General features: G+C 38.8%; 2 protein-coding genes across 3 annotated transcripts; both read right to left on the reverse strand.

Annotated features, from left to right (window-relative positions):
* Positions 1 to 650: 650 nt before the first annotated feature.
* On the reverse strand, positions 651 to 1,806 carry LOC131300248 (protein SRC2). Its single transcript, XM_058325975.1, has one exon. It carries the CDS (start codon positions 1,734 to 1,736, stop codon positions 873 to 875), a length of 864 nt encoding a protein of 287 aa, XP_058181958.1. The 5' UTR covers positions 1,737 to 1,806; the 3' UTR covers positions 651 to 872.
* A 7,611-nt stretch (positions 1,807 to 9,417) lies between these two features.
* Positions 9,418 to 15,339, reverse strand: LOC131300249 (protein DETOXIFICATION 35). 2 transcript variants are annotated; one of them, XM_058325976.1, is made up of 7 exons: positions 14,927 to 15,339; positions 11,782 to 12,407; positions 11,381 to 11,437; positions 10,690 to 10,928; positions 10,465 to 10,583; positions 9,987 to 10,073; positions 9,418 to 9,769 (listed from the first exon to the last, which is right to left on the reverse strand). In XM_058325976.1, the coding sequence occupies exons 1-7, from the start codon at positions 15,203 to 15,205 to the stop codon at positions 9,689 to 9,691; spliced, it is 1,488 nt and encodes a 495-aa protein (XP_058181959.1). In that variant the 5' UTR covers positions 15,206 to 15,339; the 3' UTR covers positions 9,418 to 9,688. The 2 variants fall into 2 exon arrangements, with proteins under 2 accessions (XP_058181959.1, XP_058181960.1); XM_058325977.1 differs by lacking the exon at positions 14,927 to 15,339 and adding an exon at positions 13,463 to 13,632.
* Between the last annotated feature and the right edge of the window lie 476 nt (positions 15,340 to 15,815).

Raw genomic sequence — 15,815 nt, forward strand, 5'->3', positions numbered from 1 at the left:
CGCAAAACTGGTCCGATTTTGGTTCGATTCCGGTTCTATCCAATTAGCATACAAACACTTATTCACAAAATATAAACTCATAAAATTAAAAATTTAAAGCATCAAAATGACTCATAAAATAATGATAGACATTTTATTAAGAATCAAAATCCAATATGGTTCACTAAATACTTGACACTTGACCGAAAAACATTGACGAAAACCACCAATAAAGTAGCCAAAATTATTTATGAAATAATTAAATTCAACGACAGAAAAACATTAATGACCCATTATATTTAGGACTAAAATTAAACCTACATCATAAACTATAAAATATAGCAGCACGTCTTGAAGTAAAGAACAACAGCTCCAATGCCCAAAACATCACTTAAATCAGCAGCACTAATTTCTTCCATGTTCAAAAAGTAGACCAATCTCTATACATATATTTATTTTTATATAATTATACATATTAGTTCTAAACGGTCCGGTCTGGTTCTAACTACGGTTTTTTAATTGAGAACTAGTAACCGAACCAAAATTAACGGTTCTTATTTTTTTGGAACCATATAACCTGACCACAGAACTGCAAAACCGGATCAAATAGAACGATTCGATCCGAATCGGCCCGATTTTAGGATTCGAACGGTTTTCTTAAATACTCCTGCTACCAACAAAGACTCATCTTTATTTTTGAAAATGACAACAGAAACCATTCAAATCCAAAACAAAAGTAAACAAAAAGAAAGCAGCACGATTAGAAAAAAGAAACAATGCTACCACCGCAACTTGAAAACACAATTTTGAACACAACTTCATTCCAAACTGATCGACGCATTTCATGCGCAACGAACGGTTTCGAATGTGATTGTGTCCGGACATTGCGCGCTCTAGAAGTCATCACCGTCATAACCCCCATCGTCGTTCCCCCCATCGTCCCGATCGTCCTCCACCCTCTCCTCCACGTCATCCGCAATCTTGTCCTCCAAGTAATCAGCCCCCTCCGCTATCGCCAGTCCACCCAAGACCCCTCCCACCGCACCCACAGCCAATCCCGTCCCCATCCCACCAAACTTGCTCTTCTTCTCTTCCTTCTGCTGGCCGTAACCATACCCCTCCTGCCCGTAAGCAGGCTGCCCGTAACTCCCCTGTCCGTACGCCGGTTGACCGTAAGACGGCTGGGTCTGACCGTACGCCGGCTGGCCGTACGGGTATCCAGACGGTGGGCCAGCCTGGTAAGGTGCGGCGTAGGGAGTACCGTACGGTGCCGGAGCATCGTAGTAATCCCTGGAACTCTGTTGCACACCGTACGGCGGGGCGTGGTGGGAGTCCGGCGCACGATAGCGGGGATCGCGCACGTTAACCTTGACCTCGATCTTGCCGTGGGGGCGGCCGGAGGGGCGCTTCAGCTCCAGCTTGCGGCTGGCTGTCTCGCCGAGGCCGACGTCGTCGGCGACTTCTCCCAGCGGGAGCCGGGCCGAGCCGATGAGCGGCTTGGTGTCCTCGTCGCGGCTGCCGGCGTGGACGACGTCGACGTAGAGGGTGGAGTCCTCGATCGGAGCGTTGAGGGGGACGACGAGGGTCTGGTCCCAGTAGGGGCACGTGTCGCCCTCGTCGTCGACGCGGGTGGTGCACTTGGACTTGGGGTCGACCCAGACGACGGCGTACGGCTTGACGCGGCCGTGGCGCCAGTTGACGTTCTTAAGGTCCTTGGCCGAGGTTATGGTTACCTCGACTTCGTACCGGCTTGCCATTTCACGACGGCGGGAACTGAGAGAATTGAGAAACAGGGGATTGGATTTGGTAAATGATTTGAGACGCAAAACTGGTTAATTGGGTATTTATAAAGGTTCAAATGGATGAGCATGGGTATTAAAGTCCTTGGATTCTTGTAATATTACGAAGCCGCCATTGGATGAGCATGGGTATTAAAGACCTTGGATTCTTGTAATATTACGAAGTCGCCATTTAATGAACGTTAAAGCACAGAAAATGACAGATACACACCCACCAACCACACCTATTTCATATTTTCATGGTCCCTATAGTGTGTGGACCCAACAATTATACATATGCATGGGGTCCTCTTCTATGTGGACCCCATAATTGCAAGCGTGGAATCCATGCATATGCGAGCGGTGTAGTTGATTGGTGTATGTGCATTACAATTTCAAGCATTGAATGATTTTGTTATTGTAGGGAGATTAGGACGTCATGGGCCAATATGAAATTTGAAAAGGAGTACGATGTTTGGATGTGATTACATTGGCAATAGTTTTCTTAATTTAAAGTTTCTTAAGTGAGTTACTTTTTAGAAGAATCGGACTACACCATCAATAAGACAAAATCCTAATTTGATTATGCGCGTACCTGACGTGTGTTTCGGTGAAGTAGTTAAGATATTTTTAGACTGAAGAGTAATTTTATAGTAATGACTATCTATTTTTACATTTCGTATTGACAATCTAATTGGCACATTTAGGGTAATGAATTTCACTCCCCCTAATTAATTATACATCATAATACATGTACAGATTAAAACAAAAAACAAAAAATATATACAAAATTACGAGTCACGCCACTTGTGAATACGAGGCAAAGCAAAGAAAGGAAACATCTCCCCCAAACAATTTTTACTTTCTCTTTGGAAAAAGTGCTGCAAGGATAAGGTTTGGTTTGGGGGATGATATTATTATTTCTGAGGAAAAGATTAATTTAACAAAAGGTCGTGGTAAGCATCCAAGGCGTGCTTTGTTTTTTGTTTTATTTTTTGAATATTACACACATTAGCGGGGTGTTAGTATGTTAATCAACAGGAAATTCAAAGACTGTCCATAACTTTGTACCCCAAATTCGCCTTCCGTATGGCTCGAACCTCGAGCCTCCACTGTGGAGGAAGGATACGACAACCAACTTCACTTTACTTTGAAAGGTTTCTCGGCGTGCTTTGGTTTATTTGGGGAGGATATGGTCTTTTGGTTTTTAGTGCTTTGGTTGACTAGGGAAGGACATCTTTTTGGGTTTTTACACGCGGGCAATTTTAATTGGCGGTCTGACATAATTAAAAGGATGTGGGCATTTGAAAGAATATTAGTATTGCGCATTGGGGTGTGGGGACTCCAATTACTTGACGCGGTGTGGACACGGATTCGAGTTTGGCCTCTCGCTTAATTCGCAAGTTTGCGTTGAAAAATACTAGCACTACTAGAATGGAGTGTTCCAAACTCAATTGTTTACTTTCCACCAACGGAATCACACCGCTATTGAGTAATTATTTGGTGCCCGCCTTGGGCTCTTTCTTCACTACACATCGCAGCGAAATCTACACATTTTGTCTTGAATCCCACTACACTGTATAGTTGAAACGGAACCTAGTACACCATGCGGTGGTAGTCCAAGAACATTGAATAATTTTTTTCCCCTATCTATACTCTTCATATTATAATTTTTTTTGGGAAAAAAATTGTAATAGTCCTTGTAGTTTAGTATTCGTGTCAATTTGATCCCTGTAGTTATAATTGGCTCGATTTACACTCTGTACTTTTCATTTTGTTTCAATTCGGTCCAATTACTAACTTCCGTTAGTCTTTTAAATAACAAAATCATATGGCCCCCTTTTTTGGGATTAAAACAGATCCATTCAGCTAAATAAGCCAACTTTCTTATTTTTTGTCCTTATTCAAATTTTTTTTTCGAATTTGTTAGTTTTTCATCAATTTTTTGGGAGTTATTGCATCGTCATGACGAGAAGAATCTAAAAAGTAAAAAATTATTATCGAAATTCAATTTTTTTTTGAATAAAAACGAAAAAATTGGCTTAGGTTTATTTTTCAACATTCCTAGTCAGGAATCAGTGTCCGAGCCAAGTGTAGGAAAATGAATGGAATGACAGGGTACTGTTTTTTGTAACCATTTGGGCTATTAAGTTAGATTTATTGTAACCTAGTTGAGTGATTTGTTATGTCTATGTATTAGGTTATGACATGATAAATTTGGAACTGGGTTTATATAATATTCTGACTTTTGGACATGGTTATTTATCATGTTGTGACTTTTGGATCTATATCATGTTGTGACTTTTGGACATGGTTCTATATGCATTTTCAGTACTATGCAGAAAAATAAGGCATCTCAGTATTTGTCCACAAGTTGAACATGTAGACAATATCAGTGGTTATGATGTCTCATGGCTGATCATGAAAATGCTGAATTCGATAACAACTTTTTGTAGAAAATTATAACCAAATTTCTTCCCAAGTGCCTCCTTATCAATGGAGAATGGAAGAATGAGCTGTATTTTGGTTCAGAGGTATATTAGGGCAAGAGGGGAATGAGTAACCCTATTCAGCTAAATAAACCAACTGGCTAATTTTTTTGTCCTTATTCAAATTTTTTTTCGTATTTGTTAGTTTTTCGTCATTTTTTTTTGGAATTATTGCATCGTCATAACAAGAGAAATCTAAAAAGTAGTAAAAAATTATGATCGAAACCTAATTTTTTTGAATAAAGATAAAAATAAGCCAATAAGCCAATTTTTTTGTCTTTATTCAAAAAAAATTGGATTTCGATAATAATTTTTTATTTTTTAGATTCATCTCGTCATGACGATGCAATAACCCCAAAAAAATTGACAAGAAACTAACAAATACGAAAAAAAATTCAATAAGAATAAAAAATAAACCAGTTGACTTATTTAGCCGAACGAGTCTATTTTAACCCCAAAAAAGGGGGGCCATATGATTTTGTTGTTTAAAGGACTAACGGTGGACTAACGGAAGTTAGTAATTTGACCAAATTAAAACAAAATGAAAAGTACAGAGTGTAAATCGAGCCAATTACAACTACAAGGACCAAATTGACACAAATACTTAACTATATGGACTATTTCAATTTTTTTCCCTTTTTTTTTTTTTGGCAGTGGACAAAATAGAGTATTTTGAGGCAAGAGTACATCCAAAACGTATTGGAAGACTGAGAGATAAGGATAGTACTCCATCGGGTTTTGTCACCTACCAGTACTCGGAGGATTACTGGAATATCCATTGGATTTTTAAGATATTAGTGATCCATCGGAATTACTATTAGGGATTGTGTTAATCCATCGATGGTAGGAGCAACCGCTCAACACCGGCATTTCATTACATGACCCGATAGAAGGGGCTGACCATCCCCCGAAACAAGCAACCGCCTCGGAAACCGGGGACATTGTCCATCTCTTACGTATTAACCACGTAATTCTAGGAGATCAACTCAGTAGAATTAAATCTTGTTACCTAAATATTAGGAATGCGTTGTGTTATTTTTTGTTTTAAATATCTGTTATCTCATAGTATCTGAGCCAGTTTAGATGCACCTTAGCTGATCTCCAGCAACTAATTTAACCGTTCGCTGGCGAGGAGTCCTTACAGTCAGGATAGACTTTCACATTACCGTATAAGAGTTGCTAGCATCTAGGATGTTGGGCCAATATCAAATTTGAAAAGGAGTACGATGTTCAATTGGGCCCAACTCTCCGATGCAGAGTTGCAGTCCACATACCGTTCAGAGAAAACTATGGGCTTTTCAATTCAAGCTGGCTTTGGTCCAACAATTATGCGGGCTGAAATTCACAGCCCAAAGTGATCTTGTAAGCTGTGGTATATCCCCTTGTACCTTAGAATAAAATCTCAGGGGCCTTCACAAATTGGTCAATCATCATGAGCTGTTTTCAGTCTTCCCTTCGACTATGACCGCAAACAAGTAGAGAAAATACCACTAACAAGATGTACATCTGTGGCTTGGTTAGTGGTATTTTCTCTACTTCGTTGATGATAGACCACAGGCTCGAGAGAATTGTGGATGTTGCATTGTCCAAACGTATGGTTGCGTAGAGCTGTGGTTTGGAATGCAGGCCTCAAACCTTGTAGTTGAGACATGTTTACATATTCTTCGCGCTTCTGAATAACTCCTTTCTACTAACTTGTTCATCGATGCAAAAATGTCTTAGGGAATCCTTGTCAAGGGATGTAGCTTATGGCTGAGAAATGGAAGCAAAATATGTACATTTCCATATACGGAAGTTCCGGACTCGTGTACTTCAGTGTATTCCAAGTGTTGTTTGCTTTGCAGGCGAGGATCTTAGCCTTGAATGCATCTTATTTCCTGAAAACCGGAGGCCATTTTTGTCATATCAATAAAGGTTTGGCTTTCAGATGGATTTAAGTGGACTTCTCTATGTATTGATATTCGAAGTTACCGCCTTTAATACAAGGCAGAAATTTTGCACAATGAAATATTTGCATAAAGTAGCGTTAAAATTGAGTATATTTATTTAGAGTGGAGCCCACCCCACACCAGATTTCAACTTAAAACCATACGCTTGTTTTTTCGGTACGTCGCATTTCTTACGAAGAAATAGTGAAAGATGTGTGATGGTCAACGTGCTGGTATTCTTTGCGTGATTTTATGTGTTAACATTGTTTCCTACAACTTATCAAGCAAACTGCATCGATTCAACCGAACCGGCCTCGGCAGTATTTGCCCAGGAAGTAAAGAAGCTGCAAGCTGACCCCTTCAAGCCAATCGAGCAGGTCACCCTTGAACCATTTGAACGGGACCATGCTTGTGTCATCGGTGCAGTGCTTACCGTGTGGCTAGTAAACATAAAGTTGCTGCTGCCACCTCCTAAACAATGTCTCCTTTTCCCTTCCCCCAACTTCCATGAACCGATGGTGGAGAAAGTAAATCGTATGAAAATATCAGTACTGCAATTGCATTCGTTCTTTCTTTGTAAGTCTATATTTTGTTATTCGGCTTGGGTAGTGGTTTTTACATTTTGTTCGGAGTCAAGTGCATTGATGCAATTTTATAGTATGAAATTGAAAATGCATTTTTCGTTGACTTTGTGCCAGTGGATAATCATTCTATGGTGTAGTTGTCGGCCTCCATTGCTTTTGTAAAAGAGATCTGGTTTCCGGTTAATAGGTTCTCCTAACATAGACAGTACCCTTCGACGATTTATACTTCAATAGTTCAATCATGCTCGTGTCTGAGATTTGAGATTAAACAAGGGAACAGATTCTCTTGAAGGGAGTCTTGTTCGTCATTCTCAGACCCTCTTTCGTTCTCTTGTTATTTTACCATTCTTTAAAGAGTTAACATCATCGAGTTCATTAGATATTGAACAATGTTACTATTACGTAAAGTTTTATCTTTTCTTTTGGTTTTTGATGATGGGAATGCGTTGTCATGAGGAAAACTTGAATAGATTGACAAATTGGAACAAATTTATTTATCTCAAGTCAGGAAAATGTATTTGAATTATGTATTAGTAATTGATATTCTAATATTAACATGATTTTGGCATTGGTTGATTTATTATTTTTGGGTTTCGGTGAACGAAGAACAAACATTACATCCTAAGAGTCATAAGCACCAAATGCGTAGGCAGAAGGCCCTAAATCCGTAGGTGACCAAATCCGAACCCATCCTCAATCACAAAATACCGCACTGAAGATGGTGATTCCTCTCGGACAACCAGCTCTTCTTCTAGCTCTGTAAAGACCCGGTATTTTTAATAAATAATAGTTATTACAAAAAAAATTCTTTTCAGTGAGAAATTATGCACAGAACTTGGGAAGATACGGAGAACTTACCACTGCACCACAAATAACTTTTGTGAGAAATGATAACATATCTATTATTTATTAACATTCCAGCTGGGTCAAGTGACCCAGCTGGGCATACATTAAATCCACCTCTGCTCCGATCCGTCACCGAACCTCTCCGAAAATCGTCTCGCCGGATTCGAGGTAGTCCGAACTCACCTCCCTAAATATATATTATATTCCGTATTGATTGTTTCATATTTTGGTACGAAAATAATCGAACCTGACGTCGCGGGTCGAAGTCCGGCCGAAACCCGGTTTGTTTTTCCGAAAAACATAACGGCCCTGGAATTTGAAATGGAAATGTAATAATTGCAGATTAGTCCTTCAATTTAGATTAGCTTTAAATCAAACCCATGAGTATTAAAAACTAATATTATAAGTCCCAAAGTTAATTAGTTTCGACTAAATCCTAGTTTTATTGTGATCATGAATTATTTTGGTACTGACAATACATCCCGAGATGATTAAGAGTAAACGTGGATTGTAGCTTTGAAAAAGAAAAGAGAAAAGAAAAGAAATTACTTAATTTGTTTTGATTGCATGATTCACTTTTATTGCACGGTTAAATATTTTTAGCATGTTGGTATGTTTAGTTGGATTATTGAATCATATGATTTGTTATTATTGTAAAATTAATTATGGTTAGCCTTAGCATGTTTCGTAAAATGTTAGACTGCGTAATGTGTTGTTGTACTTGTAGAATGGACAAATAGGTTCCCGGGGTGGTATAGGATTAGAGGATCACGTAGACATTGATAAGTAAAGGATAAATGAGAAAGTGATTGAGTCTTGGTTTTAAAGATGGGTGCTAACAGGGGCCCAATCTTGTGTTAATGGGTGCTAACAGGGGCTCAAGTTGTTTGAGAAACGTAACCCTAGGTACGGCACAGTGGTGATTGGCTATGAGAACAAGTTTGGTTCCTTCCTTGTGTGGTTGCGTCGATTGTAGATCCGAGTAAATAATTTGGTAGCTATCAACGGGACACAACAAGGAGCTGTCTGAATCACACTGGGTTGCCTTACGCTAGAGGTTAAGGGTAGGAACAGATCTGTGGATAAGATCTGAGATTTCACTTAAGTTAAAGAATAGTAATGAAATAATGGATTGTTCTCTTTTGATGTCATTCTTATTGCATTTCAATTATATATCTTGTTGCTTGTAAGTTATGGGTTCGGGTAGGTTTTGGCTACTGAGCGTATCGCTCACGGTACTATGTTGCCCTGGTAACTCAAACGCCAAGTATTGAAGACGGAACAAAAGGGCCGTAGGCAAAGAATGATTTAATGACGACCAATGAAGAGATTGTCGACTTTGAATTCTATCCTTTAGTCGCTCTGACTGATTTAAATCAACCTGATTTTGAGAGCTTTTTGGTTCATTAGAAATTGTAATATTTTGACAAATTCAAAATACTTAAACTACATTCGATATGGTTGTAATATGGTGACTTGGGCTTTTGGAACGATGACGTAGTAAATCTATGGATTTCTCTTTAAAAAAATCGTCTTTGGAAATTTTAAAGCCTGGGAAATAGAAAAATATTATTGGAAATCTCTTTTCAGTATTTTTTTTAATGTCTCTGAATTTCCGGGACGTTACAAGCTCCGCGCATAATCTCACTAGATGATCTGCATTGGTTGATTTATGGGCATCATTCCAGTCATCAAAGAGAAGAGGCCCGGCAACACAACAGGGCATAATAGGATCCTTTAGTCCTTTCTCCTCGGAATCCATTCCCATTAACCACCCCACTTCTTTCCTGTACATAACTATGGTAGACGGATATAGCTAGATAAATGAATTCCTGTCACTTCCCTGTTATTCAGCAGGGCAACACTCTATCCTCTCACAAAAATGATGGATCTCGATACATCTCTCTAATTAGTCACCGAATTCCTTTATCAATCACAATTCACAGCTGATATTGTGCGTTGGGGTCAAAATGAATTGCCCGTCCTTAAATATCAACTGCTAGAAATGAAAGTTCAAAGTCCATTGTCTAGCAAAATGAAAACTCAAAAATCATGCGGTCTGATGTCAGGCTCACATCTGCTCGTCATATATTGTCGTCTAACTTGTCAACAATATTAATGTCTTGTCCTCCCCACTTTTTCATGCGGTCTGATGACAGGCTAACCTACATTAGAGTTCCACAAACAGATTGTAAGAATGTTAGTTCCCTCAGATTCAAAGATCGTACATTGTAAAATCAACCAAATCACCATATTCGTACAATTTTATTTGGTTCTTCCATTTCCACTTTTATTTGTTCCCAGTCTCTTCAAATAAGAACTAAACTTCAATTTGAAAATTTGAAACACAAATCCCACGTGGAGGCTCTTTTGAAATGTTACCTCCTTGTTCCAGTTGGTTCTGTAAAGCACAAAAAGTAGGATCAGTGTCTGCAGTGCTGTTCCCGCTATCATTCCCGACCAAAGTCCCTATAATCAAGACCATACAAGCATATGATTTCACAACAAGTGGCGAGGTAAATAAACCGTGGAACTGAAAGTAAACCGGAAATATCCAGGAATTTCAAAGCAACAGATGAGAGCTGAAGACGTAATTCAAAACCAGAAACTCAAATCAAGCCTCTTGCTAAAATATCAATGTTCCTGAAAACATTCTAAGAAGGCTGTGGTTTGATCATGTATTTGTGCAAGGAGGAATGAAGAGTGAAAAAAGATGACGCGTATTTGGAAACAAAATAAAAATTTATTAAAACTTTCCCTCCAAAAACCCATGATAGAAACAATCAAACATAGAGTGCAAGTGCTGGATTTATATCGTGTAAGTAGACTTGGTAGTGGAAATAAGAGATAAAATTTCTACCTTCACTCCCATATCTAATGCATAACCAAGAAAGTATCCAAATGGGACGCCAAATATGTAATAGCATCCCAAGTTGATATAAGCTACCAGAGCTTGCCATCCACCCCCAACCGCAACACCTGAAAATCAGCATACATTCGTTTTTGTATTCTTGTAAATGTAGACATATCTAAAAATGTGTAATGAAGATGTTATCATCTGATATGGATTGCTGGAAACCAATACCTGATATCACAGGCTGGACACTGTTAAGAACCATGGTAAAACCGAGAAGGTATGCTAAGTCAGCAACGGCTTCTTGCATATCTTTGCTGCTTGTAAAAATGATAGCAAAATAGTCTCGAGTTGCCAATATAAGAACCATAAAGAAAATTCCAATGACCAAGGACTGAGAAACTGTAACGTAGACAGAGTACTTGGCTGCTCTTGGATGTCCCATACCAAGCTCATTAGATACGCGAACACTGAAGAAGCAAAAAGGAATGAAGTGAAAATAAAGACTGAACTTCCAAAAAACCCATCACCCGAACACTATGCTAAAGTCTCTCTACACTTGCATATTTCTAGTGCAACATTAATCTTGCGGATAAGCTTATGCACCTCTAAATCCCAGAACACCCACAAAAACAACAATAACAATTATTAACAAGAGATATAAAAAGCTCCACAATCTCACTTTTTAGGCACAAGTATAGCCACTGGAATAGAAGAAAGGTCGTGCCACTTCGACGAAATTCTACTAGTATTTTTCAGAAAAAAGGAAAGGATTACGAATAACTACTTAATGTAAGTATTAAAAGTCCAATTTTGTCTCTTGAAACTGACCCTCTCTCCTTCGCTGTATGTATGCATCTGCCTGGGAGTACTAGTCCCAGGGTTCCATCATGAGATATGGATGAATGTCTTATTTTCTTACCTTATAGCAGCATTTATCCCGATGAATATCATAGCTTCGTATCCATTAATATTCAAGCTGAAAGATGAAACCAAGAGTATTAGAAGATATTAACAATGTGTATCTGGGAAACAGGCAGAAAGCAATTAGATCAAAGCCTGGCCAATCTCTCAGCAATCTACGATTCATGACAATTGTGTAGACCCCTAGAAAGTACTCTGGAACTATAAGCCGATTTTCTCAGAACATGTTATTGATTTGAGCATTTCCTTCTCAACTCTGTTCATTTGTCTTAGAATTTAGACACCCCTTTACAAAGCGAGTACAATCTTAAAAAGTGCAAGAAATAGAGAGGTAGTAACTGTTAGAATCCCAAAGCAAGTTGAACAAAAAAAGAATATTCAAAAGTAAACTCATCTCACCAAATAGAAAGGGACCCAACCGCAAGCACTGCATTATCAAGATGACCGGTGAGGATAATAATACTCATAAAATACCAAATCTCTAAGCATAGCATCACAGCAGAGGCAAGAGATAGCCTAACAAAGGCCCAAATATCATTGAATGCAGCCCACGACAACCCATGCCAACCCTCCTTACACCACCCCACAACATAAACTACTTGAGCCACCGTAGCTGCCCAATTCGAGACATCAAACGCTATGGCTGCACCAGTGGTTCCCAACCCAAGCCCAATAATCAATAGCCAAAGCAGTCCAATGTGGACTACTAGGCTCACGAGCCCAATACACGCAAGCACTTTATTCTTGCTTTGGGCCTGAAGGAACTTTTGAGTGGGGAAACTGATAGCAAGCGAAAACAACTGGGGGATGACTTGGAGAGTGAATTCACCAGCAAGATTTGCAATCTCTTCTTCTTGACCGAGGAGCTTTAAAACTGGGGTGGCAAATATGTAAATCGGCAAGAGAATTATACCAGTGATTGATAGGATTATCCATGAGCGCTGCATGTACACGCCTAACATATGCACTTGTCCTGCACCAAAAGCTTGGCCGCACAGTGTCTCTAATGCACTCCCCATACCAAGCTACAATATCAGAAAATTTATCAGAAATTCGTGATTGTTCATCAGAATGCAAGTTACCAATGATGTTAGAAGAGAAAAAATGCTCTTAAATGCAATGTTGCAGTGTTCCAAAAGTACTGTATTTGCCAGTATGTGTTTTTCTCTATTGCTAAAGGTAAAAGATGAAACTAAACCTCGCGCATCGAACAGAATATAATCCTTACATATTGAACACACCATATGGGTTTGGTATCGATTAGTGCTCTGATTTGATAAAATTTGATGGTGTTTGATTATGCATTTATGGAGAAAACAATAGGAAACCAAAGTAAATGAATTTAGCTCACAACTTCTTATAATTTCTTTTACATTTTCCCTTTCCTCCAAAAATCCAAAGAGCATTTAGGAGTTCTAGAAGAAAATTTGAGCTGGTTCGCGCAACAGAAAATACTTGACAGTCCTCAGAAACCTTCCAATCAAACGATACCTTCACTACTAGGTGAACAAATAGCATTCTCACTTTACCCTCGACAGATTTTACGAATATCTCAACAAATAATTGTGAAACATTTTAGTAATCTAGACATCTTAGTAAGATGTTATGAATCTACAGTCTCTATAATTTGAGCATATGTGAGACCTGTATAGAGAAGAGGGGTGAGATTCCTAAAATCTAAATAAAGAACTGCAATTCGAGTAAGAATCATGCTTGACAATAAGGGTTGCCCACTCCCTGGGCTCACTGTAGCCGAATAGCATGTGGCCTGGGTTGGATGGCCATCCGTGCGAAGGAGCCCATGACATACGAATCCAGTTTGAGTGGGTACCGTAGGGCTGGGCCGGACAAGAGTACCAAACAATGACTCAACCGCCAAAAGTATCTACATGGCTTCTAGGTGGCAAGGCATGAACACGTACGTACGGCAACATGAACTCCGAGCGTCATGCATGACGTCGCCAACGGAAAGTGGTTATGGGTGACATCACGGGACTCGTGCCTAACACGGACTTAGATGGGGAGCAAGTACAAGCTCTCTATAAAAACTAAGCCGTTCCTAGTTTAGAATTGCACTTACCCTTCTTTCCCAGAGTCTAGGTAAAGCATCGGAGTGCCCTCTGGCATAACACAGCTGAACGGCGATTACAGGGAGATCCCAGGAAGACATTGGAGAGTAAGTTTGGATCCAACTAGAGGAGAGACGAACGGATCCCCAACCTCATCGACATCAAATATTTGGTCAAGTAACTGTGATTACATCAGGAAAAACACCTAATAATGAGCTCGAAGATGAGTTAAAGTGCCTACATAGCTGATAATTGACAGTTCTATAACCTAAAAATCAGTAAAAGAAAAAAAAAATTGTGATTATGTCCATCAAAAAAATTTTGAGTTTTCTCACTTCTTTTAGCCCATAATCTAAAAGTAGAGGCAATTCTGAACAATATCTAAGCCCCTACAAATTAACACAATTTCCACCAATCACAGGGTAATGTTCATCCTCTTTAAAGGAGGATGAAAAAAATTATTCTCCATTGTCTAATGATAAACTGCTAAACAAATTGAACACCAGATCCACATTCTGCTTTAGTCTATGTACACAATATACAAGCGCGCGCGACACACAACAGGATATTTCTCTTTATTTCTTTCGAAAAATTTTAGAAAAATCTCACAGAAATTCACCTCGGCCTCGGCCACTAATACTCTCTCTCTCTCTCTCTCTCTCTCTCTCTCTGTTTTTCATTGATCAAAAAACACTTCGAAACTTCATCTCACTATTCTCGCCACGTTCATATTTTGTCTTCCAGTACGATTTTTCACGTTAAATGGTACATCCTTAACCTTATTTTAAGCATCTACAATCCTTGCCCCTTTTTCTTACCCAAAACTTGAGTATAACCACTTAAAAACTCATCTCTAATGACATATACTTTTGTCTACCCATTTTGTGTTGTACCCTTTTTTCTTATCTTACCTAAATGAGAGGAGACCCGTATCAATACCTTTTTGCCTCACAATCTATCTTCACTTTCTTAGTGTTTACGAGTGTGAATTTTGAAACATATTTTGCAGGGAAAGTCTAAAAAACATTAGTCATTAGGTTTTGAGTAAAATAACGGATATAGCATTGAACAATACAGATTTACCCAAAACAACCATTGAAGAATACATGCCCAAATACAGCTTTTGACCCAAATTTGGGTATAAAAAAATGGGTCAGGGATGATCTAAACTGTCTCAGCAATGCTAGGATCCCTGAAATGTTTTCCTGAAAATGTCATCGAAAGTGAAACCAATGATTGAGATTCACTTGGATGTTGAGTCCCTACACATTAAAGTACACCTCAACAATTAATTTCATTTATACGGACATTTTCAGGGAAATTTTTCCGGAAGCATAGACTTTCTACGTACTTCCATAAATAGTACTACCGTGCTCTATACACACATGCGTACATACATACACGGATATATATATATATATACACAGAGAGAGAGAGAGAGAGAGAGAGAGAGAGAGAGAGAGAGAGATGCTAACCATGAAACCGAAAGAGAAGGTACCAATGACGGAGAGAGATATTGAAACGGCGGAAAGCGCAACATCACTGATGTGGCCGGCGAAGATGCTAGTAACGGAGTTAATTCCGTACATAGAGAGAATCGTCAACGCTATCGGAACCGTGATTTTCCATAGCTTCACCGTCTCTATCCAACACATTGATTTCAGCTCTCTGAAGCTCTTCACTGGCCGGTAGTCTCCGTTGCCTTCGATTAGCTCGACCTCGTCGGAGGTGCTAGTGAGCAGCGGCGCGTCCATTCTCAGGCGAATGGCGCGTAGGACTGCGTCGCCGGGTTCGAAACCGACGTTTGGAGAAATATGCTTCGCGCTCTTCCCTCGAAAAGTCAAATGTGGTTAGCGTACATTTCTAGTGTTCGAAAATTTATAGAGACTCCACGGAGAATTTGTTCATTTCCACGGAGACTTATATGTTCATTAGAGTAAAGTCCAGTTTCAGAACATTTTTTTAAAAAATAAATATTTATTTTATATTTTTAAATTTAAAAATAATATGAATAAAAAATAATTTTTTAATTTATTTAGTACCGTTCAGAAGATCTTAATGAGATCTCTCAAACAAAATTCATATTGCTAGAAAAATTATTTACGTAAACACATTATTTTTTAACTTAAAATTATCGTCTTAAAAAATAAATACTTATTTTGAGTTCGGAAACAGGCCCTAACTCCGAGCTCTATAATGTCCCAAATCTATATATTAATGGAGATTTGTAATTTATGGGAAATTTTGGAGGAATCCATTGTACTTTTTATTTTAGAGATTTGGTCTAAAAAATAGAGTTTCGATCTCCGAAAATGGAGACCTCCAAGTAAATTTAGAGACCAGTCTCTAAAATGTACGATAAGT

This window comes from Rhododendron vialii, chromosome 9a (assembly GCF_030253575.1).
Source record: "Rhododendron vialii isolate Sample 1 chromosome 9a, ASM3025357v1".
In the NCBI taxonomy this organism is placed as follows: domain Eukaryota; kingdom Viridiplantae; phylum Streptophyta; class Magnoliopsida; order Ericales; family Ericaceae; genus Rhododendron; species Rhododendron vialii.